At 36.0% G+C, this 24,860-nt stretch overlaps 4 protein-coding genes and 1 long non-coding RNA gene across 6 annotated transcripts; 1 reads left to right on the top strand and 4 right to left on the bottom strand.

Moving 5' to 3' along the window:
- Nucleotides 1–3,249: 3,249 nt before the first annotated feature.
- LOC129321219 (uncharacterized membrane protein At3g27390) lies at nucleotides 3,250–6,813 on the bottom strand. Its single transcript, XM_054966914.1, has 9 exons — nucleotides 6,330–6,813; nucleotides 6,110–6,218; nucleotides 5,821–6,016; nucleotides 5,607–5,740; nucleotides 5,170–5,458; nucleotides 4,967–5,073; nucleotides 4,704–4,875; nucleotides 3,626–4,074; nucleotides 3,250–3,519 (listed from the first exon to the last, which is right to left on the bottom strand). Exons 1-9 carry the CDS (start codon nucleotides 6,418–6,420, stop codon nucleotides 3,363–3,365), a joined length of 1,704 nt encoding a protein of 567 aa, XP_054822889.1. The 5' UTR covers nucleotides 6,421–6,813; the 3' UTR covers nucleotides 3,250–3,362.
- A 4,102-nt stretch (nucleotides 6,814–10,915) lies between these two features.
- LOC129321791 (B3 domain-containing protein Os01g0234100-like) lies at nucleotides 10,916–14,852 on the top strand. 2 transcript variants are annotated; one of them, XM_054967683.1, is made up of 8 exons: nucleotides 10,916–11,351; nucleotides 11,668–11,748; nucleotides 12,275–12,306; nucleotides 12,401–12,557; nucleotides 12,652–12,670; nucleotides 12,764–12,858; nucleotides 13,323–13,413; nucleotides 13,532–14,852. In XM_054967683.1, exons 2-8 carry the CDS (start codon nucleotides 11,683–11,685, stop codon nucleotides 14,251–14,253), a joined length of 1,182 nt encoding a protein of 393 aa, XP_054823658.1. In that variant the 5' UTR covers nucleotides 10,916–11,351; nucleotides 11,668–11,682; the 3' UTR covers nucleotides 14,254–14,852. The 2 variants fall into 2 exon arrangements, with proteins under 2 accessions (XP_054823658.1, XP_054823657.1); XM_054967682.1 differs by having other exon boundaries at nucleotides 10,918–11,351; nucleotides 12,652–12,858.
- A 1,014-nt stretch (nucleotides 14,853–15,866) lies between these two features.
- On the bottom strand, nucleotides 15,867–16,886 carry LOC129284652 (uncharacterized). Its single transcript, XM_054920180.1, has 2 exons — nucleotides 16,320–16,886; nucleotides 15,867–16,207 (listed from the first exon to the last, which is right to left on the bottom strand). Exons 1-2 carry the CDS (start codon nucleotides 16,806–16,808, stop codon nucleotides 16,175–16,177), a joined length of 522 nt encoding a protein of 173 aa, XP_054776155.1. The 5' UTR covers nucleotides 16,809–16,886; the 3' UTR covers nucleotides 15,867–16,174.
- Nucleotides 16,887–21,028: 4,142 nt separating this feature from the next.
- On the bottom strand, nucleotides 21,029–22,081 carry LOC129323040 (probable calcium-binding protein CML32). The gene is given in 3 exon segments (XM_054969579.1): nucleotides 21,029–21,236; nucleotides 21,239–21,723; nucleotides 21,725–22,081. Coding segments are annotated over 3 exon segments (582 nt in total). The 5' UTR covers nucleotides 21,790–22,081; the 3' UTR covers nucleotides 21,029–21,204.
- Nucleotides 22,082–24,096: 2,015 nt separating this feature from the next.
- On the bottom strand, nucleotides 24,097–24,821 carry LOC129321283 (uncharacterized). Its single transcript, XR_008595970.1, has 2 exons — nucleotides 24,732–24,821; nucleotides 24,097–24,479 (listed from the first exon to the last, which is right to left on the bottom strand). It is a non-coding gene; the product is annotated as an uncharacterized LOC129321283 (long non-coding RNA).
- Nucleotides 24,822–24,860: the final 39 nt, after the last annotated feature.

Below are 24,860 nucleotides of genomic sequence, written 5' to 3' on the forward strand. Positions count from 1 at the left end.
TACTTCTCATACTTAATGTGCGATGATTCTTTACATAGCACCAAGCCCATTTATCCTTAATATTGTACATGGATATCAACCTTATATTTTTATGGATATCATAAGAAGATATTAATTGGCTCCATGCTTTTTAAAACCTTTCTTATGAAATTTACAAAAGTTAGTCAAAAAGTGTGATCCATCTTTCATTAAGTTTCCCAAGTGTTTGATGCCATTTTGCTTTAAATGCCAAGTACACAAACAATGCTTTGTGTCAAGAATAATTTCACTTAAAGCTCTTGCCATAGCTTGATCTTGATTTGTAAACACAAATTTAGGCTTCTTTTACATGTGAGCATCCAGGAAATTTTCTAATAGCTACTTGAATGACACAGTGGTCTCATTATACAATAATGTCGCTCCAAACATGACAACACTTTTATAATGATTAAAGTTAGAAAAGATTGCAAGAAGTCGATGATCACGATTTGTGCAATATATTGTGTCTAGAGATACAACCTCATCAAGAAGTATATAGTCTATTAACATTGCAGTATCTGCCTAAAACACAATGGTGATTTATTCTTCTATGTCTATCTGATATTTGTGGTAAAATGCAAGATTAACTGCAAGTTGTTTTTGAAAATATTCAAATAGACACATTACCTCTCCATACTTCATATTTCTTTGCCTTTGTTTTTGCAAATAGTTTTGCATATCTACTCGCGTATAACCAAGATTTGATTTACCTTCAGCATATGTACTCATTAAGTCAAAAGCAGCTTTTCATTGGAGCCCATACTTTCTTGCCATATCAATCCCATAAGCATCAACTTTTGATAAATTTTTTTGAGATACTAAGAAGTGCCTTCTTGTTGGTGTGTGTAAGGGGTGATTATGTGCTTTACCAAATTTAGTGATTTTATACTTTTAATCAACAAAAGATACTATCATTCTTGCCTTACAATTAGTCCTTTTTTTTTTTGCCTAATACTTGGAAGAATATGTCTCCTTTCTTTGTTCTTTTCGACAACCCTCCTTATAACATACATATCTATATATAATAAGTGAACTATCTTTTCTGCTATTACCAGTGTACTTTCTAAGTTCAAACTCAATGTTTTTAGCATATTCTTGCCAAAATTCCCATGCCTCTTCCCAACTTCCAAACCCTCTTCCTATTTTGAGTTTCAAGTCATCCTCCATTGTAAAGTTCTTGTGGAGAAAAAATCATTATTTACTTAAATAATATCAAATCCTTAATTTTTAAAGAACATTCATAAAATATAAAATTATAATATCAATGTGATATATTTAACTCCTTTCAGGTTTGTGTATGTATAAATTTAACTCTCTTCAGCCTTTACACACACTCTGTCTTCAGGTTATATATATATATATATATATTTAACACCCTTAAGGTTTTATATGTGTGAGCGTTAATGTTGGTTTCAGCTTCGTTTTTTTATTATGAAGTTATCAGCTTTTTATGTAGGTGGGTATGTATAACAGCACCAATTTCAGGTTATATTTATCATCTATTTTATCTATTTCATTAATGAGTGTATATATATCAGATAGCTAACATATTGGTTTCATTGTACCCACCTACGTCTTCATCCTTCCTCCTCTTGTTGAGCTTGGAGTGATCCACTTCTTCCTTCCTCCTCTTGTCTAGCTTGCATTGATCTTTCTATTCGTTTTTCCTCCTCTATTTCCAAACAGCCTCTTCCTCCTTCTTGCCCTATTTCGATGTACTCTCTTCCTTCTTCTTGCTTTGTGTCTATGCCATCCATCTCCAGCTCTGCTCTGGTCTGAACTTTCGTGGGAAAATTTGGAGAATGAAAATATGATCCCACCCAATTTTTGCTTTGTGTCTATACTGCCAGGAATGGTCAGGATGCTCACTTAAGCAAGACTGTGTGTTTTGAGTGATGAGCTTTCGGTGCACCGAATGAGAACGTCTCTTACTACTGCTTCTCTCCCTCTAACGGGAACTCCAATGCCTTTGCATAAGCTTAGGGGTGGGCTCTACGTCCTGGGCCTACTTGAGCAACTCAAGGAGCGACAGCATACAATGGCATCACGCGCCGTCCCCTATACCGGCTGTAATATCAAGAAATCTGGTGAGCTCAGGAAAATGTTCGATATTCCACTCACGGATCCATCTTTGAATGCTTCATTTTCGTGAATTGTGAATGTTTGAAATTAATTGAAGAAGTTTTTTTTTTCAAATTTAAGAGAGATTAATTTTGTGATTTCTATCAATATTTTAATTTCATTTCCTTACCCTTTCAAATTTTAAAAAGCTCTCTTTTTGTTATTATATTTGGTTAAAGGGAATAGACGGAAATTTTCCCTATTTATTAGCTAATCCACATATTCATCACTTTCATTCAACAAATCAACCGTTTTCTATTTGTTGCCAGATTCAACAAATAATGATCAACTAGGGGAACAAAGAAACAGCTGGACAGGAATCAGTCTACAGTGCAGCTATTTATTGAGGTCGCACGAACTATACACGTAGGCAACAATAAAAATCTCGCAGAATTACCTAACATCAATTATACATGTCAATGCCATGTGCGGATGACGTTGCACAGGACATACCGACACCACATTTACTGAAGACAAAGATATCTGGCCGCTTATTTAATTTTTTAAGATGATATACAGGGGTAATATAGAGCTAGCATACATTTACAAAATTGGAGGAAGGTCATCGTGATGTTGGTTGTTCAAAGTTGACGTCCAGGTCTAGCAGCCAACCTCCATTTTCGCACTTCCAGTTACTAATAGGGTTGTTATCAATACACACTCGTAATAGAAAATTCCTGATTGTTTATAAGTCATAAATTATACGTATTGTGAATTAATTAACTATTTATAGAACAGACTAAATTTATCAAAGTATTGGGAGAAAGACGACGACCAAGCTATTATGGGCCATCGTGTTGCTGTCAAGGAATATAGCATCGTCATGGGGCGTGCGATCCGTTGATTGGACGGACTCAAAACCTAGTTTTAGGCCCAAACCCAAGTGACTCGCTTAAATGCGTTTCTTTCCTGTCGTGTCATCCAGCCACGTGACACGGATTGCTTTTTCCACTGGCATACCTAATTCTTGGTACGTCGCGTTTCATTCTAGCCTCCACATGTTTGTACTTTTGAAAGCCACGGGCGTGCTTGGTTTCGATTTAGCAATTCACCACTAAAAAGTACAAGAGAGAATATATCCCAGCTTTGACCAAAAGAAGAAAAAGAGAGTGGCTTGAATCCCCCTAGTCATTCTCTACAGCATTTCACAAACCTAATAAAGGAATATACACAGCAGTCCATTCCCAATAATGGAGGGAAGAAAGAAACAATGCTACGATGTTCTAAACATTTTCAGCTGAAGCATTCGATACTATAAACATGCCAGATCGTAAAGATATGTCATGATCCTCATAATGAGAGATCAAAGCCTTCACGATTTGGTGAAATCTCCTCCTGTAAGTTGGAAACTTCGATACACTCTTTATCATTCCAATCATCCTAACAATGTATTAAGGCATTTATCCATTAGTCCCCAAAAAAAAAAAAAAAAGATAATAGTGCAGAGATTGTTCCTGTAACTTGAAAGCTAAAAACAACAACGTACCTTCTACTAATTCCCTGGACTTGAGCAGCTCTAAGAGGATCCCGAAGCACTAAACTACCGTTATCCCAAGCTTCCATGCGTTGTGCATTGCTGCCAAACAGAACTACTTTCTCCAAGTATCTAACTTCCCCCTCCTCCAATTTTATGACGCTAATCTGTTCCTTTAGAACCATTATAGGATTGAAGAACCAATCCAATAGTTTGTCCTTGGGTCTGTTCAAATGAGTTATCTCGAGACCATCAATTAGCAGTAACCCAGTTGAGTTGGACTTGATGGAGGACACAATAGTTTGTAGAAATGAATAACATGGCAAGCCAACTCCAACTATGGCAGCTTCATCGCTGTTCTTTCCCTTCAACCACTCGTAAAGGTCAGCATGTGTCAGTACATTTGCATCCAGTAATTCCTTGCCTCTCATCTCACAGGACCTCATCATGTTGTCCCAGATCTGTCAACATTAAACAGAGCAGACGAAATTTTTTAATTTAAATCATCAAAGCTCAAGCCAGAGGAACAACATCCAGTTATGATAAAAAAGGTCTTCAGGATCTCTACAAGGCCTCCTTCACGATACTGCAAAGAAGAAAGCTACCTAGATCCTGTCAATGAGAATACGCATGCTTTTTTACAATTGCACTGAAAAGTTTTTCCAAAATTCCTCAGATTTTGCTAAACCGGACTATCACTAGAAGCTAGCTAGCATGTCCGAAGAGCAAACATGGTTTGGAAAACGTCTAATCATTTGACTTGCTTGCAAGCTACTAGAGCAATCCAATCATGATTTTATTGATTCTAGATTTATTTCAAAACGGGAAAACAACACAAATGTGTAGGTCACCAACTAGTAAATAGCAGAGTATAGGGCAGCTTTTTTCCGACCCTGATATTAATGGATTAGCATTGTTGTAAAGGGTTATCATTTGACATGGAAATTTTGCCGCCGAAACAATTCAACTGAAGTGGTAAAATTAGGAAAACAATTTTCCAGCAGTTGACTTGGCTAATATTCTAGACCGAACAATGACCATGGGTGCCCTGAACCATAAAATGGAAGTGCGAGGGTGAAACCTGAAATACCTGAACCATTTTCACTTCATGAATAGTCTCTCTTACTGATCTTGAAGGAGTTAAGCTTGGCATAAACATTGCAGGTGAATCCGTAGTGGAAACTGACATGCCTCCGGCTACACTATTACCTTTCACAGAAAATTCTGACGAGTGCGCAACCCTTTTCTTTCGGTACCGGGGCCTGGCTGAGAGCAAATTAATTGTTGATTTTAGTGGAACAAATAGCCAGGCACTAGAAAATGCAAGAATAAACTAGTTGAGAGAATGATTACTTTGGAAATATAGTTCCCTCGCGAAGATAGAGCCAGTCGTTTGTATACTCATCAAACTCAGCGACCATTGCAATCACATAGGCTACAGCTCTTCGAAAGGATCTTTCCTTCACCCAAAAGGAAGTTTCAAAGTTAGTTCAGTGATTAAGTGAAGAAAAAATCGCCTAGCTTCTGGAATGGGGGGAAAAAAAGAGAGATCAGACCTGAAACACGATGACAGATGCATAAAGTCCGATAAAAAAGCTGGAGAAAATAGCCAACAAAATGCTAGCAATGACAGCGAGCGGCCACATCAGTATTGTCAATCCAGCTATTGGGATACAAGCAGTTTCAAGAAATGGGCCTTCTCTAGTAATTAAATCCTGAATCAGTCGGAACCAGCCTTTGAACAACATGTATGGACTCTTTACAATGGCAATTGCAGTAAAAAGAGGAATCTCAACAATTAGCCCCATTATTCCCACGATGATACAGGCAGGAACATGAATTAGCCTACAACCAAAAAATAGAAATTCCCATCTGTCATAATCACCCTAATATTTTGCATCATTGCAGAGCAACCTAGTGAAGCACATGAATACAGTTTTTCTGCCTTGTTAACTGAAGGAGTGGTTCACATAGTTAATGTCAAGACCTTCACCTCAGCCTTTGAAGCTCGTCAGAAGCAGGCAACTCACGCAATTCCTTCAAGTAACCTGAGTATGAATGGTAACATATATCTGCAAAATCTCTAACAACGGTGCAACTCCCTTCGATAGTTCCCCAGGTACCGTCCTAAATCCAGTACGAGTAAATAAAATGAGCGCAAAAAAGTAGACAAGTTTTGAGAAAACGAGATCTTATAAGAGCATCACCACAAAAGAGTGCAGAAACTTCTTGGACTCGTCATCATGGCGGAAGGCCTCAAAAGTAGAAACCCATGGGGTGAAAAAGCCATATCCTACCCCAACGAGAACGCTTCCGGCTATGCCCAGACCCAACCATAAACCAAACAACGCAGGCAAAGCAAACAAAACAGCAACTTTCATAGCGGCATCAACAATATTAATCCTGCAAACATAAACCCATAAGCGCAAGAGGTAGAAGACTGAAACTCATAATCACGAAGAGAAAAAGAATTCGGAAAGGGGGTGAAGAAAGTACTTTAGAAGGGTGTAAACAGTCCAGGCCACATGTGCAGGGAACAACCCCAAAATTACGCTTACATTCCCTATAATTAACAACAGAGCAGCAACAGGACCCACAAGCAAGCCTGCAGAATTCAATGAAGATAAAAAAAAAAAAGGATAATCGTAAGCATTCGGGATTCAACAACAGACACTGAATCATGAACGAAAGGGGAAAAAAGGCTGAAAGAGGGGACCTTTTATAGCACCGCAAACAAAAGCAGAGCAGAATGCAAACACAACGTAGGCAATCTTCATCCAAGCATTCAAAGCCGCAGGGAAGTCCATGCGAACGAATCATAAAGACGTTACCACCGCCAAACTAGAATCTGAACGAAGTTTCCAAGACAATTCTACTAAATAAATTTGGGTAAAAAGAAAATCGGAAAGAGAAGGAAAATATCTAAGAAAAAGAGTTTTGAGGACAGAGGAGGGGGCGTGCGCTGCAAGAAGGTAGGAAAAGAAGAGAAGGAAAACGGAAACTCAGCGAAAATAAATCATGAAGATATTCGGGGCCAAAAAAAACTGAAAAAGTATCATTGACATAGGGGGGTGGGGGAGAGAGAGAGCGCGAAGAAGGAACAAAAAATAGGAGGTATTCTTTTCATTGACCAGTCTCGCAACTCCAACCCCTATCCTATGAGGCTATGAGTATGACCTCCAAAAGATTTGAAAAAGGAAGAAGAAAAGGCGAGAAAAAAAAAACAACGGTTTTAACGGCAATCGTGGCACTACAAGTCTGCAACACAATCCAACAGGCGACTGCAGCCTTATTACGTAGTATGAGTCTAAGGTCTCATCTCATGGAAGAATTTTTAATAAAATTAAAATTAAAATTAAAATAAAATAAAATTTTAAAAATATATTTAATATGAAGATGGAATTTTGATATGATTTTAATAAATATATTTATTTAAAATAAAAAAAATTAAAATATCCATTTCACCCTTTGCTATTAAAAAATAAAAAGAAATAGAAAAAAAACCTCTGCAAATGCATCCCATCATTACACCCCTCATCATCGCTGCTATTGGCTGTTTCATTACTTTCAGCCAAATACCCACAATTTACAAACAAAATAAATGTAAGATGGTGAGGAAGAGAAACAAACTAAACAATGCCGAGTCCTAAAAAAGAGAAACAAATCGGTACAAAATGAAGTCTTGCAAAGTGGATGCTACTGAGGAAGAAGATGAACAGTGATGAAGATGTGGGTGGAGGAGAATGAACAAGCGATCATCAAGAGATTGAAGATGAATATAAGCGACAGGATTTGAAAACAATGTCTAACAATGGAGACGATAACATGGTGATCTGTGTAGCCGAAAGTCATGGGGAGGGGAGATGGTATTGACGGAGGCAAAGATCATAAACTAAGGTGAGAGGTGGAGATCAAAGATAGTGGTAACCAAAGTGATGATAAGGCGATAAACAGGCAGAATGGAATCAGATTCTTTAGGCATCATGATGAAATCGGATTTTGACTAATTTACTGAAAATTCTTGAGAATAAAAATTTAATTATATCAAACATGTTTGTGTATGGAATACTCATCCAATTTCATTTTCATCTGCAAAAATTTTTTATACCAAACATGACCTAAGAAAGCATTGGTAGTGGAAAGTCTTGGAGTCCTCCCTTGCCGGTGCATGGCCATGCTCACAAGTCACGACATAAATGTGTGTGTGTGTGTGTGTGTGTGTGTTTCGCTGACATGAGCACGACTTGATATTATTTTTACGACATGAGATATTAGGTCTGATGAGTTTCAGTTCTCCATTTCCATCAAAACTATTTAAGATGACAAATAAAATCATGTCCATCAAAGAACTTGCGCGTGAAAATTCAACCATCATTGCTTTTAATTCTTTTGAATTTACAAGTTACATCGGGCGCAGTTAATCACAAACTGGAGTAGTATGTGGGGTCGCGCTGGCGTTTCTTTAATGCCTAGACCATGCACTGAGGCATTCTGGAAGACAAATTTTTTTTTTTTTTTTGGAAGAGATGGCCGACAAAGCTGGCATTAGAGGAGGGAGGATCCCCAGGTTGGAGGGTCATTCACATCAAGATGTGACAGTAAGCACTGTTTTGTTTATTCTTCTTGCGCTCCTCATTTACAAGCCACACGCTCATAAAGACCGTGTCTTGATACTTGCGTCTAGAAATGTTTAACTTCCATCCGTCTTGATTGGCCGGACTCTATTCAGGTCATATTAGGAGGGCAAGAGGTTCAGAACGGGACACAAAATTATCCTTGTGATGTTCGATCCAATCTCAAATATTATACAAATATATATAAATATAATTTTTTAAAAATATATGTATTAAATATATTAATTATATTAATATAATTTATATTTATATTAATTATAATTTTAATGCGATATATATTCTTATTTAAAATTAAATTTTTTTATATTGATAATTTTAATAATATAAAATAAGCAATATATAATAATATATTTTTTATAATATATTAATTATATTAATATAATTTATTTTTACATTCACTTATTTAATAATTTTTATTTATACTGTATTTTTTTGTTTTACTTTTTAAAAGGTCACTAGTTTAATATATTTTAATTAAAGGAGAAAAATGAGGATTTGATGTTGTGCTGAGTTTGTCTGTTATTATTACTCTTATAGATTAAAAATTACTTATAATTGATATCATAATATGTTATATCTCATGTATATTTAATTTTAAGTTATACACTTGTTATTATAATTGATATAATTTAATAATTATTATGATTTATATATTAGTATTGTTTTAATTTTAAATTTAACAATTATGTGATTTAAAATTTTAATTAATAAATATTATTATTTAAATATTTTTTTATATTGTTCGATTTATTGGGGATGATAAAATGTTCCGATTTCACCTCAATCTTATCTTAATTCTCAACAGGTGACTTTTAAAATGAGACGGAATAAAAATTTAGTGCTGATCAGTTTTTGAGATGTGATAGAGGATATAAATGTCTCAATTTCGTCCCGTCCCCTCAATATCCCTACTTTTGTCGTCTAGAAATTCATTTTTTTTTTTTTAGTAAACTCAGGGGAAGAGACGTGGACGGCCAACATTGAAAAGCAGGATCGACTATCATTTGATTTTTGTCAAGTCAGGATGATGCGTGTGATTTTGAACTTGAGCAGATTATTTATATTCGGCGCAGCCCCCGAGCCACTTCATTCATGGCTTTGGTTCTGGAGCTAAAAAACATCGTGGGAAGCGTCAGTGTTCAAGGAGACAACCAGTAACTAACTAAACATTTGCCACGACATGTTTAGTCTAGGCCTGGCTGGATGTGGGAAGGATTCATTGAATGTCCATACATAAATTGTGGAGATACAAAAGCTTCTGGATTTTAAAAAATTACGGAAATGGAATCCATTCCAACGTCACGACCAGGGGCCCACACCCTCCTCAACCTTTTAGGGTGCCAAAAAATCCTTAGTCCCTGTCGTTATTTTTAGCATGACATGGGTTGGCGAAAAATAATAATATTAAGGACGTATTGCTCTAATTATGTTCGTGATAACGGCTGAATGCTTCAAATCTATTTTATCACAATTTTCAGAATGAGTTGAATACCTCATCGTTCCTCTCCATAATCAATCCAAGTTGATTTGTGATACAAAATAAAATACTAATGACTATCAGCAATGGACCAATTTTTCTTTTTTAAAGAAAAAAAAATTTCGCGTTCTTATCCTATCATTTTGACTCTTTCCGTTTACTTTCGTGTTTCTATTTCGCCCACTGAACTTCACTTTTTCATTTTTTTTTTTAGTTCATTGTCCGTGCCTTTTTATAGAAAACAAATAAATCAAATGGATCATGGAATACAGTAAAAATTAATAAATATGTTTGAGTTTTACTTTTTTTAAAAAAGTAAGACACATTGATTGTTTAACATGGTCACTTATGAGATGAGGGTAAAACAATCTCAAGGCACAACAATAATAAAATCTCAAAAAGATAAATTAATGATAGTTAAATTTGTGACAATTTTTTTTATAAAATAAATTATAAGTATCAATTCAAATAATTATAAATATAAATTTGAATTGTAAACTAATTGTTATATTTAAAATTTAAATTTAAATATTATATTTATAATTAAAATGTTTAAATTTGCAACTAATTTAAAAAAAAATTGTCAAAACTTAACTGTCGTTATTATTATTTTTTTTTTAAATTTAACTATCATCCTCCCAAATTTCAATAGATGCACTAGATAATGGGCAGCGGTTTCTTGCAAAGAAAAAATTGAATTGAAGAGGTGAGATGGTGGAAGCTACATCATATAATAAAAATGTGCAAGGAAATGAGTGCCGGGCAGGATCACAACTTCAGGAAGATGATGATGGCAACAATTGCATTCATAAAAGACCGTTAATGTTTGAGCTTTTCGTCGGAACAATCAACTCTTTTATGAACTCAATTTTTTAATTAATTAAACTTACTTAAATTTAATCGTCCCCTAAGGGCCTAGCTGTCTCCCTTCCAGCATTCTTGTTAGTTGTTACCATTCCTTTGTCTCTCTCGTGCCCTGCTCTCCTTTCCCCAATACTCTTTTCTTTTACTATCATTGCCAGTTGAAGCCCTGGCGCTTTCCCACCCAAACCCAAAAGCCACGGCAAATCAAGGGGGCGAAAAGAGCTCTGTGATTCAAGGATTAAATTTAGTCATGATTTTTCATTTAATAGAAATATGATAAATTTTTCCTAATGCTAAACTTAAATATTTTTTTAAAAAATTACATCTATGGAAGTACAGTTACAAAGATGACATGGTATCTATTTTCCTGCTTGTTAACCGAAAAAAAAAAAAAAATAAAAAAGAACGAGAAGATTGTAATGGTGGTACGATTAAAATTGGAGGCCCTTCTCGGCCTCCTCTCTGTCCGTCATCGTCTGTAACAGAAATTGGGATTTGGTGATGGCAATGGAAGGCCGATAATCCGTTGCAGGCAAGGCTGCAATTCGTGTTGGAATTGCGTTGCGATGGTGGTGGGTCATGGAAAGAACCGAGCATTAGAGGATCGGTCGCCTAAGAAGGAGGTGCCGGGCCACCCTCGTTCTTCTACGGCTGCCGGAAAAGCCGTTGCTCGCCGTGGCACGGTAAAAATACGGACGACGAAGACGACTTAACCCTGGCAAATTGGTCAAAATCTCCCAAACGCACCCCTCATTCAACCACGGTTTTCTCTCTTCCCTCTGTTTATTCCCATGATTAAGTAACCAAAATGCATGGTACTATTCATTGTTTGCCTTAAATCTTAATCAGTATTTTGCTCGGTGGAGATTTTAGGGATTAGAAGGCAATATTTCGTTGCAGCGCTTCCATTTCAATTGGGGGTTAATTTTGCTATGCTTTTCCTTTTCCAAGACTTCTCATAAATTCACTTGCAAGAGAATGTCTAGATCAAGCGAACATGAAAAAGGCTTATCTCTAATTAGGTCTGTTTTTTCCAATTTAATATTGATTGCTTGATCCTTACGTTGCATTGTCGGCAGCACAAACGGAACAGGATGGTACGGAATCAATATAAGCTCTTGGGCATTCAGAAAAAACATTCGGATTCTATACCGAGTCAAGTGAGTCCCATTTTTAAAATCCCTTTTCAGTCTTCCTTTTCGGCTCATGGCTGGAAGCATAATTAGTCACCTAGGAACGTCATCTTGCATAACCATGTTAAGTTTTTATGGTCAACGGTTAGGAGGTGATACATTCATGTTTGATATAATGACGACAATAAAAATCAAATATAAAAAATTGTTCACAAGTTATCCATATTGTACGTGCCAAAATTTTGAAAAATGAACCCATGTACATGTACACATATCTAAATCGTAGCTCTGACACGTATTATTTGGCCTTCCTCATTGCTGTTCTAGCTGAATTCTTTGGCATGTTTTTAATCTTTTTCTTAACATTAGGATGATCCTTTTTTTTTTTTATGAAGTTATCTGCACGAACTGCTTTGAAAAATTAAGTATATGTTAATTAAAAAAAAAAAGTCAAGTACATGAATTAAATAGCATTTTTTGGGCCTAAATTACATGGATCATCCTTGTGAATTATAGTCTAATTGACTGAAGATTCTAACAAATGCTGTTACAGGGTGCATCCGATCAGGCACAGCAGCTTGCAAGGTTGGTCGATCACCTTGTATAACATAATTTATTCTGTTCTTCATCTTATCTTCTCAGCTGCTTATTGAACATTGCTACATATCCTTGATTGAAGCTCCACTAAGGTGGCATCAGACAAGACATTATCAGCAGGAGAGGCCAGGTCGTCTGCTGTGTTTCGAGCAGAGATGATCCAATCAAAGTTAGATCCGAGATTCCCTAGCTTTGTGAAGTCATTGGTCAGATCACACGTTGCTGGTTGTTTTTGGATGGTAAGCATTTCAAGAGACTGGAATGAAAACTACTCTCACTGTGGAAACCCCCATTGCATTGTATTTTTAGAGCGATGTCTTCTGTATCTGCTAGGGGCTCCCTGCGTTCTTCTGTAAGAGACACTTACCAGATAATGACACTACAGTTACTTTGGAAGATGAATCTGGTAAAGGATACCAATTGAAATACATTGCTTGCAAGACAGGTTTAAGCGCTGGTTGGAGGCAGTTTTCTGCTGCCCACAAATTGCAGGAGGGAGATGTTTTGGTCTTCCAATTAGTTGAACCGTCTAAATTTAAGGTACATTCTTTGGATTTCTTTTTTCTTGCTCTTTTGATGCTTGTACTGTGAGCTTATGGATTTTATATTTCAATGGCAACATGGGGATTAGATTGCAAAGCAAGAAGGGTGGCACTTATGACCACCTATTCTGTTGTAAGTTCTCTGTGTGAATCATGGACATTTGACGTATAAGGATTAATCACCTCTCGTCAATATGAGATGCTAATAACAACTAAATGCCGGAGGTCAATGTCACTTGGTAGTTTCTATGGGTCCTAGATGTTTTTGTTTCTCTAAGTTGCTGCGATATATGTGATTTGAAATTCATTGACCCTATTTCTTGCTTGTATATTTTTTTTTTTCGTCTTTTATTCTCTTTGATGCAAAAACAATTCTGGGAGAGAGGAGTCATAATTTATCTCTGGTCTCTATGCTCATCTTTTTTGGAACTCATGCCATTTTTCTTTATGCCTATTTTCTAGGTTTATATAGTAAGAGCAAATGGCTTGAGTGAACTGGATGGGGCGGTTTCCCTTCCCAATCTGGACGATCATACCAAGCAAAAAGCAAGAGGCAAGCCTTAGATCTATGCTTCTAGACTCGTGTGATAATCATGAACATAAAAATGTATGCTTTCATGGTAGTATACTAACAATTCTCTGTTTTTGCTTGTGAATAATCTAATATGAAGATAATGCAAATAAGGATGCTCTTCCGAGTAATAGCCCTAAGAGGAAACAACAAAAATCTGATTTACCACCTCCGGTTGTCCAGAAGAAAAAGAAGACTAATGCGTCGAGGATTTCCCCCAAGGTTAGGCAGCGTGCAGAACACTGTGAATATGAAAGTGATGAAGCTGGTTCAGAAGTACTGGAGAGCTTTGGAAGGGAGGTTAAATTCAAGGATGTAAGGGGTTTTGAAAATTTCAGTATCATAGTTGATGGAATTCCAATAGATTCTGAGCTCCCCCATGAGGTTAGAAATAAGTACTACAAACTCTGCCATAGCCAGCAGGCCTTTCTACACGATAATCTCATCAAGGGCATCAACTATAACCTTCTTGTCGGCATCGTATCTGAAGTTGTCAACATTGCTGATGCCCTGAGATCTAGCTCGCTACATATCTCACCCACTGAATTTGCTAAATGGGATAAAGAGTTGCTAGCCTTTGAGTTTTTGGGGATGAATGTGGAATTTTTAAGACACCGGTTATGCAGGCTTGTAAACTTGGCATATGAAACACAAGATGCCTCCGAGACTTCAAGGCATTCGGAGTCCACAGCTGAATTCAGTCGAGCAGATAACGAGATAATGAACATTGAAACAAAGCTGGAAGAATTGAAAGAAGCTTGTGATGGTTTTGGTTCTTATATTGAGAGTTTGAGGTACAAAGGTGGGCGCTTCCATCACTAGTTTTAACAATGAGGTCACTAATCCTTCCTTGGTAAACAACGTCAATCTTTGCCATGTAGTAAAATATTTATATTATAATCCTTCATCTCAAATTATAAAATATTTTTAAAAAAATTTAATATCTCTAAATATAAAACACTTTGACAGAAGTAAGGTTTCATTGATTATACTTTTTTAATATTATCCTTATCATATATTTTTTTTAATATTTTTTTATTAATAAAGTATTAAAGAAAAAATATTTTTAAAAATTTATATTTTTATATTGAAAAAGTAAGGTTGTAAAATATATTCAATGAGTTTTATTAATATGTGAGATTTTATTTAAAGATATTTTATAATTTGAGATGAAAGGAATGTCATTTATATGTACTTTTTTCTTGGGTTTGTAAGTATAACCCCAGCTTCATTTCTTAAAATTGACATGAATTTGATGTCAAACATTCCATCCTCATCATCATCCTTATTTCTATCTCTAATTCGGATCCCCAGAGCATACAGGACTTCTTCTAATCCCCCTATAGAGTTATGCTCTTGAAGAGCTTTCCGGACAATCTCTGAAAAACACTTGATGTTTGTATTTGAGAGTTGTTTACTTATTTGCAGAGTTATAACCAACTTGTCGAGTATATGACGCTAAAAATATTAGGAGCGTTTGATTTTCCCATGCCTGCATCAAGATTGAAGACAACTGCAAGTCGTGGAATATACTTATAACTGTAAAATTTAAGATTTATGTTCTTCAGATCTTAAAGGAAATGGAAGTAGATTTCGGGTGCTTAAATTATGGCAGGAAATTCTACCCAAAAAAAAATTATGGCAGGAAAATCTAGAAAGACTGCTGCTACTAACTCCAAGTTTGACCGTTGATTTATCAACTAATAAGCAATTACTATTATTATATTTTTGAAATAATTAAGCTTCCTTCAGATGTGCGTCTCGCACCAGGCGTCCATTCTGCATTTTTATCTTCATCCTAGCATTTTACTGGTTATTAAAATGAAAAACATAATTTTTTTGTTATTATAATTTTATTAAGTTTTGCTTTTAATTTTTGTAATTTTTTTAATATTTTCAGTCTCTATAAAAACTAAAGCTACTAAAAAAATGAAAGCTATAAAGACTTGAAAAATAAAAGTTATTCAATCTTTTTAAAATTATAAAAATTAAAAAAATTAAAAAAATTACATGAATTAAAAGCAAAACTAAATGAATTATAAAGATAAAAAATTATGTCTTTTCATGTTAAAAGAATGCTACAAAAACATTTAAAATAAAACTTATTTTTATCTTGTTAAATTATATTTTTAATTTTAACTTTACACGTTTTATTTCGATTCCTTAATATTATGAAATGTAGTTTCATTTTTTTAATTTTAACACGGTTAATTTTATCAAAAAAAATTAAATTAAATTTTTAAATATTAATAAAAATATTATTAAATGTTGACTTATTAAATTTAATTTTTTTAAAATAATAATAGATGATATTAAAAATAACCATTTAAAATTAAAGATGTTATTAAAAAATTAAAAATATAATTTATAAAATTAAAGGATTAAATTAAAATAATGTATAAAGTTACGGAGAAGTAAAACTATACTTTAGTGGATTTTATCGTCACCAGAATGAAGTACCTTCAACTGCAAAATAATTTGTACAACAAACAGCCAAAATCCAACTCCTAGGACGAATTCAGCAAAGATGAATCGAAGTTGAAAGCAAAATCCTAACACAAATCGTCGGCTCAATTTGTCTCAACCCGCTAGCGGGGGAAAAAATACCAGAGAACGAAATAAAGAAATGACCTTCACTTTTTCCCTTCCTGTGAATACTCACTTGCAACCGAAGAAAGAAAAAGAAAAACTAAAAATTTGGTCCATCCCTCTAAGAAACACCTTCAACCACGCTTCTATCATATCAGGAACTCGAGCTTCCATCATTCAACAAATCCTGTAACAATACAAAAGTCAAACGACACAAGCTCAAGAGTAAGAAAACACCTGGTAATCTAAGACTTCAAGGAGGAAAGAAAATCTAAACCAAAACAAAGTGACTCCATTACCTGCTGGGAAGTCATATTAACTCGACCAGATTCATTCACTAATCGAGACCTTCTTCCTTCAACTCCTATGTCCGAAGAACCTTCACTTTTATCAGCTTTCTTGGAGCCAAAATGACTTTTTCTAAGACCCATAAATCCCTTCCTTCTCGAGGATGATCCCTTAGGTGGCCTCTGCGACGAATCTTCGTATTCATCATCGTGAAGGAGCTCCTCCCTGAGAGTAGTGGTGGTCCTCTGCATCTGGTTGTTGCGGTCATCCTTGAAGGGCAGCATCCTGCCTTTACAGAAAAGCTCGTCGGCGCTCATCATGGAATAGTTTGTGACAGAAAACTCGAAGTCTGAGGATGCCGGAGCGTCTCTAGAGAGTCTTTCTTGCTTAAGAGCTTGCTGAACATCCACAAAATCGCTCGAGAAGGAGATTCTTGGGCTCATTGGCGTGCAGGGATGACCGTTGTTCTCTGAGTTGTTATACATGTCTAAGCATGCCATGAGACATCAAAGCAGCATATTGAAATTGAAATTTAAACAAAACAGACAAATAAAGGTCCAATAAATTCTAGTCGGGACCTCCTCCACACCTCAGTAGATAGAGGCTATTATTTATATCCAAGAAGGGATCTGGGAGGATCGTGGGTTCTTTTATTTTTTATTTTTTTTCCGCCCCTAAAATAAAATGTCAATTTCGTGGAGGAGCCTGATGACACGATGTTTTGTCATTACTTGTAATAATTGTTAATTTGGCATTCAATGACGACCAATCTTCAAAATATACCGTCTGTCAGTTCCTCCGTTCTCCCTTGGTTGTAAGTTAGCGAACCCACGAAGTTGGTGATCCTTCCTTCTTCCTTCTTCTTCTTCTTTTTTTTTTTATTGGGTTCTTTCTCTTTTACATGGAGGGTAGCAAGCAATTGCAAAGCTCTGTCTTTTTGGGTCAAATCCCTTGTTTTTTCATTTTAATGTTAATTTACTGGTAACTTGAAGTTTTGGGAAGATTCTGAGAACAAGGTCACCTCAAAATCCTATGCACAATAATAAAACGTATACTATTATCCAAATTTTGCTTTTAGTATTTGTTTTGATGGTAGAGGTGGTGGTGGTCACTGGTCAATGGAAATTACACAACTACAAATATATTCTTTTTATGACGGTTGGAAAATTAGTGAAGCTTACCATTTGATGAAGACAAAGCGGCAGCGGTGACAATTGAAGGGGATGGGGTGTTGGGGTCAGTGAGTGAAAATGCTATAAATGAGATTGAGCAGAGTTTGAACGTTAAAGAAGGCTCAAACTCAAACCACAGTGAGACAGAGGCACAGTGGCAGAGTTACAGAGAGGGATGGTGTGGAAGCTAGCACGCTTCATTGACCAATCTTTTGACTCCAAAGTGAACCAAGCAGGGGAATGAGCTGGCGATGCTGACGGATCAAAGTGGCCACGTGACCCATTTCATTAAGAGCTCTTGACATGTTGCCCGAAATAAGAAATTTCAGGACAAGAGGATTTCCAGCGGACAGAAGGTCCTAAACAGGCCACCTAAACTCGTAAGTCGAGAACATGGATAAATAAATTTGCTAGTTGGAGCCATTAATGGGGTTTAAGTTAAGTTCAAGGGTTCCATGCTGTCTATATCGAAAATGGAGTGCTCACATTTACCGTCTATAATGAAGCTTTTTGAATCTGTTTCCTAGTCCCTTGTTCCGAGCCACTCGTGCACTCGCGCCTCGATAATGCGTCCCTGAAGGAATCACGTGGCCTCGCGCAGATTCCTGCACATACTTCTCCATATCACTATATTTAACAGCTTCGCTTTTCACCATCGCACATATGTTTGTAACCTCCACGTAAATTTCCCCGGAAGGCGCAAATTAAACTACTAGTTTTGTACCAACTCTTGTCCTGCCAAACGCAGGCAATTAGGCAGAAAAGAAACACAAGAAGAATCCCGCAGCCTCAATATTGTTAGTTATCGACTTAATGTTTGCAAATTAATGCACCGTGATTCATTTATTTACCTCGTGAGAATCTATATTAAAGGCTGGCATCTTGGTTTTGGGATGGAGAGAGAGTCTCAGTTAGGAGCAGGGTTAGAAGTGAGGTACTTGCTGTTGACAACATGCATGCAGGAAAGGACTCGAGGTCAGAGGGTACGATTGACGAAAAAAATTTGAATTGCAGCCAAAGGGACATGGGCGTCAATCGCGTGGTGAAGCTGCTTGAAGAGGCCTAGGCTAATTAGTTATTACACGCCGGGGGGGGGGGTTCATGGGAAAGCCTTTGAACATGGACCAGTCACACAGTAAATTCTTAAAGAGTACAAGGTTGATTGGGATTGGCCTGACGTTTTGGTCTCCCCTCTTGTTAGCATCAACTTCGATTTTAGTGGCCGTGAGACGACTAATTTAGGCCTCGCTAATTCCCATTTTGCCTCTGCTTTTTCCCCCAATAGGCCAGATGAGCCCCTTTGCCAATGTCAAATCAAAGGAAAGTACGAAGGAACTAGTTGATTCTCTAATTTGGCCGATGCTGCTGCTGCCAGAGTGAGTGAGTTCGATTGGGACTAAATAATTCGAGGGAAGATAAAAGTTCAACTGGGTGGCTTCGACTTGGCCGTTTACTGTTCACTGTTCAGTCACAATCTGAAGAGAAGCGGAAGGGTTGATAAATGCAAATTGGACTCGTAATTGCCATCAATGAAGTTGATCACTGTTCAGGAGAGAAAAGTGTTATTTGTCCTTGATTAAAGCACTGTCGCTCGTTGATGTTTCCCCGACCGACATATTGAAAGAAATGAAACTAACTTGAGAACACGTAGAATCAGCGTGCGGATTACTATTCTGGTACTATGAAATTGCTTGTTTGTTTTTCGTTTAGTCAAACTCATTTTTTATTATTAATTAATTAATTAATTCCCTATCCCTAAGCAGTTCGCCAACATCATCAGAAGCTATGTGCATGATTGTTTCCGTGGGCAAGGCAGGATAGAATAAATAACAACGCCGACTATGACGGGGGATGCCTTTTTTTGTCCTTGCTGATTCCGAAATGAACGCTCCGACTGCACATCAGCAATGTAATGCAACTCGATCTCAAATCGCAAGTCATCTATTGGTATAGTGGCATCAAGACACCTTCAAATAGGTAAGATAGTGAGTTCAAACCGGGCATAAGATTCAAGTAATAAATAGCATAGAGGGTGTTCGAGTGGATTAAAAAAAAAAAATTAGGACTCAGATCCACTCCCTTGTACTAGTATCTATGTCTTGTTTCACTTTAGATGACATTAACGTTATATTTGGATATATATATAAATTTAGATTTGAATTAAATTTGAGCCAAATTTATCATTTGAATAATTAAAAATGTATGAATTTAGATTTGGCTCAAATCTCAATTTTATATTAATTTCTTTGTAATTTAAAATTCTTTCCAAACCTCTATTATTTTAATCATAACTCAATCTCTTTTATAATTTAACCCAAATTTATGAAAAAGCTTGATTGACCTACCAACGTAATTGGACAGACTATCAAAATTGATGGAAACAGCCACCAATATGACTAGGACCAACTACCTGACTTCCACCAAAATTGGACTTACGGTGATAATCGAGACAAGAAGGCTGACTTCTATTGGGACTAGATTTACGACGACCATGGGACCAAACTTCCACCTTCCATCAGGACCGGGCCAATGACGATCATGGGAATCGAATGGCCAAGTTCTATAGAATTGGATCGATAGCAATGATTGAGACCGAACCAATAACGACCACGAGAACAGGACAACTCCTTCCCTTAGGATCAAATCAAGGGCAACCACTGGGACAAGACGGCTGACTTCCATCGTCGTTGCTACTGGTCTAGTCCATTAGATGTTGTCGATCAGTCCTAATGGTCATTGTCTATATAGTCTCGTGAAAGTTAGTCATTCGATCCCAATCATCATCGTCGATCCAATCCCTATGGAACTAGTCGTTCGATCCAGGTGAAAGGCACCCATCCAATTCCCATGGTCACCATCGGTCCGGTCTAGGTGGAAGGTGACCTTCTGGTTCCGTCAATTTGGTCCAAGTGAAAGGTAGTCCTCCTGTCCCCATGGTCATCGTCAATTCAGTCTCGAGGGAAGGTGGTCGTCCTGTCCCGTGGTTTCCAAATGTTCGGTCCCCATGGAAGTCAGTTGTCGATCCTATGTCATCGTCGATCCTATCTTGGTGGAAGTCGATTGTCCAATCTCATCATGCCGTTGGTCTGGCCTCGGTGAAAGTTGGCCATTTAAATGTCAACTTTAATCAGTCTTTCAAGTTTCTTTTAAATTTAAATATAAAATTTAAAATTTAAATTTTTTATATCATCCAAATAAAGAATTAGAATTTATAAATTGCAAATGTGAGATTTTAAATTTGAGATTGTAAATCCAATTTCTAACTTAAATCCACCCATCCAAACACAACCTAAACATATTTGTTCTTTCTAGCAAAAGGATAGCTGCCTTTCCGTTCAAAATATCATTCACTCTACGAGATGACTTTGTGTAGACATTGATCTCTAAATTTTAGCTTTGTGTACAAGAAATAGGATAATTGACTATCTTATTAAGTAGGCTTATAATTTGTCTATTGATTCTAATTTGTTTGACTTACCACCCTTAGTTAGTTTAATCAGTTCACTTGGGTGGTTTTGTTGTTGCTTTTGTTTTGTCCGTGAGCTGACTTGTGTTTTGTGAGACTGTTATTGTTATTCAACTGGGCAACGGTGTAGATTTTTATTTTGAGTTTTATAAACACAGTACGTGTCAGACATCTAGGTAAACGAAAGCCCAACCAAGACAAAATAAAAAAGTGGAACACGCAAATTTAACAAGACGTGCGATGATCTTCCAGACAGAGTTAGATGAGTTTTCTGCCGCTAGTCATCATGTGGTGAACTCCTCAAAGTCTATATAACCATCACCATCTCCATCCACGCCCTTCACCATTTGTATGCAGGCGCTCATGCTGCTGGACTCTCCCAGCCTTTTCAGAACTCGACACAGCTCCTCTGCACTGATCTTCCCGTCACCGTCCAAATCAAATACCTGAAATGCACTCCTCAACTCGCTCTCTTTCACTTTCCCTCCTCCACTGTACATCTCCAGGAACTCCTTAAAGTCGATGAAACCATCTCCGTCAGAGTCCATCATCTGAAATGATTTCTCTGCCTCTTCGTTGGAGATACTCTTGTTTATTGCCTTCATGGCAGCCTTGTACTCTTCCTGGGATATCTTGCCGTCTTTGTTGGTGTCATATTTAGCAAACACCCATCTTAGCTCCTCTGACTTTGGCTGCACGCTCCATCCCGACGAAGAAGAGTCCCGAGTCTGTCGGCTTGATGCTGTCTTGAAGCTGCTGTTTATGGTGGGTGTGTTTTTCGTGGGGAAGATGACGACTTCCATGAGAACCATGTTGAAATTTGAGGAAACTCATGTTCGACATCGTCTCTTTAATTGTTGTGTTGAAGATGGCTGGTACTTGGATCAGTGAGATCAGATGGCTTTATTTATAAAAAGCTCTTGGGTTCCCGTAGCCGCTCCTATAATGATATTTTAAGGAAAGGTGATGGAATCTGATTACGTAGTTGTTATCTATATCTCATCCTGTGGAATCTGATCACGCGTTGAGAACAATTTGTTATCCAGGAATCAAGATGATGGAAGGGATATATGTTGAAGAAGGTTTGAGCGGGATAGGCACATAAAATTAAAAGCGGGATGGTGTGAGTGTGAAGAAGGATATCTCTCTCCACCTTACTCCCCTTGGGCAAGCCGTGTATTCACCACCACCACCAAGACGTAACCTCACTTGGATCGCTTTCATTTTATCCCTTGCCAAGGGCAAAACATGACCTCTCTTTAGGCTGTCGGAAGTGCCTTAGTATATCAGAATCAGAATCCAGTGGTTCTGCCGTAATTAACTAACACAAATCTAGAACGTTTATCCACCCAAGTTGCTCCATGAACCTAATTTCCGTCACTTTCTTGGAATAGAATAGTTTCATTTCAATAAGCCATCTCTCTCTCTCTCTATCACACACACATTCACACTCTCGCGCAGGCACGCACATCATCTTCTCTCTTTTTCTCTGGTTTTTCCGTTTTTGTTTTCGTTCATATCCACAGAAGCTAGACTTGCTTATGTTTACAGCGCCTGATAACAAGGCATGACTATTTCACTTGGACAAAACCCAAACCCTTCTTTCTGGGTCTTCATCGCTCTTCTGTTTTAAAAATATATATATTTTCATTTACAGGTATTAACACTTGTATTGGCGAATAATTTCTGGATTGTTATTTTACTGAAAATCTAACAGTTATGTCAACTTGAAGTTGATACTATATTTTCGAAGGAATTGTTATTTTATCTTTTTCAAAATGATTGCTCTTAGGAGTTTTGGCTTTTTTTCAAAATGTTAGATTTTTCAATGAAAAATTGATTATTTTTGTATCATTTTATCTCCCGTTAATTTTTTTTAAAAAGGAGAATAACATTTAAAATCATCTCAAGAAAATTATTGCAATAAAAGCCTATCAATATTGTATCAAATATTATCATATAAAAACATATATATTATTATTAAAAGTTAAACTTTAACTAGTTAAATTTTTAAGAAAACTCTAACAAAAAAAAATACAAGCTAAAATTCAACTTCTAATAAAAATATATATTTATTTTTCCAAAATAATATCACATGCAAAATTAATAAGCCATTGTTATATTAAATTTTTTAAGAAAACCTTAAATGTCATTCTTTCTCAAAATAAGGGTAGGTGAAGCTCATCTATAAGGCTATGCAGAAGTTCTTTAGTCTTGTCTGGTCTGTCCAATTTGAGACAATCCAATTCAATTCGATCCAAATAAAAACTAATATTTCAGGACTAAAAAGGCCAGACTCTTCCTTCAAGCTGGACTAGACAAGAGACCAAGTATATGAATCACTTGGTTTGATATAATCCTATAAATTTATTTAATATAATTATAATTAACTTATTAATTATTATTACAATAAGTTATTTCAAAATAATTAGTAATTTTTTGTACTTTATACTAGTAGAGCCATAAATATTGGGCAAACCTCCAACATTGACCAATTTCAATCTTCTCCATTTATTAGTGAAATTTATTATTTACTTGATATAATGAACTTTAAATATATTGAAAATTATTTAATGCTATTAAAGGTTGTTTAATTTGAACCATTTGGTTTTGTAATTGAAATATTTTTTATTATTGTTGTAGATTTATAATTGTTGTTGCCATAATAAATTTTATATAACAATAAATAATTTTATTATATTAAATGAGTTTATTATGTTAAAATAAATTACTGTGCTTTTCATAAATGAAAAAGGAAAAAAACAAATTAAGATACTGGATAAAATCAAAACCATTTCCTAATACTATTAAACCAATTCGATCCTGTTTAGCTTCAAGTTATATTAAGATCAACCAAACTACAAATTGCCTACCTCAATTTTTTTCATAAAAAAGACCAGACTTTGAATTGGACTAAAATCCTGTCCGTCACTCCTTTGTACAATCATACTCATATGTATTACCAGATGATGCAGCGCATTCACATTCCGTGTTGCCGAAAAAAAAGAAGGTACCGATAAATAAAAAGTTGCCATGTAATGGAAAGAACCATGTAATTAATATTCTCCTTTTCTTGTTAAAAATTTACATATCCACAATAAAATATAAAATCTATACTTATCTATTAAAAAAAGCTGCATTGTCCATGCATGGTGAAATATGTGATTCACATTAGACTCCATATCAAACAAAGATCCATAACTATTCTCTAATCTAATTATCCTAAAATTAGGATAAGATATGTGAATAGTGGTCCAAATTTACTCTTGTTCTTGGGCAAAATTTACTCTTGTTCTTGGGAAAAAATATTCAGCAACCAAGAAATACAGATACCCACAATTAAAGGCTATTGTGAAATAGTATAAAAATATTGTACAAGTTGATGATCGTATCCTTCATGCATTACCAACAACTCACAAAAGCTTCCAAAGATAGCGCTTAAGTTTTTAAACCTTCCAGTGGAGCAAAAAGTATCATACCGTCAGCTGTCTTCTCGCAATGCTAAAGACAAATGCTCACAAAATATCAAGAATCTGCAACATGTTTAGCATTTCTGCGTATAAGGCCAACTAGAAAACCAAGTCTTAAAAAACTAGAAAACATAGGACTAAACGTAAAAAATAAAACACTATCTTCTTAGTTGGTTTTCAACTTTCAGGTTTCCCCAATTTAACAATTAAAATAAAATGGCCAATTTGGTAGAGCCGTAAAGGTTTATCCACATGTAGGAATGTCAACTCGTCTTGATGAACTCAAGCTAGTCAACCAAGATTTACTACACATACCTGCATGGGCATCTCTTGTATGCCAATACCACTGCTTTCTTCAATGCTTTTGAGAGTTACCACTTCACCACCAACGACCATATTGATGACCTCATGCATTACCAACAACTCACAAAAGCTTCCAAAAAC

The sequence above is a fragment of the Prosopis cineraria genome, unplaced genomic scaffold, assembly GCF_029017545.1.
Source record: "Prosopis cineraria cultivar Desert tree isolate PC_DT_omini unplaced genomic scaffold, ASM2901754v1 PC10, whole genome shotgun sequence".
NCBI classification, from domain to species: Eukaryota; Viridiplantae; Streptophyta; class Magnoliopsida; order Fabales; family Fabaceae; genus Prosopis; species Prosopis cineraria.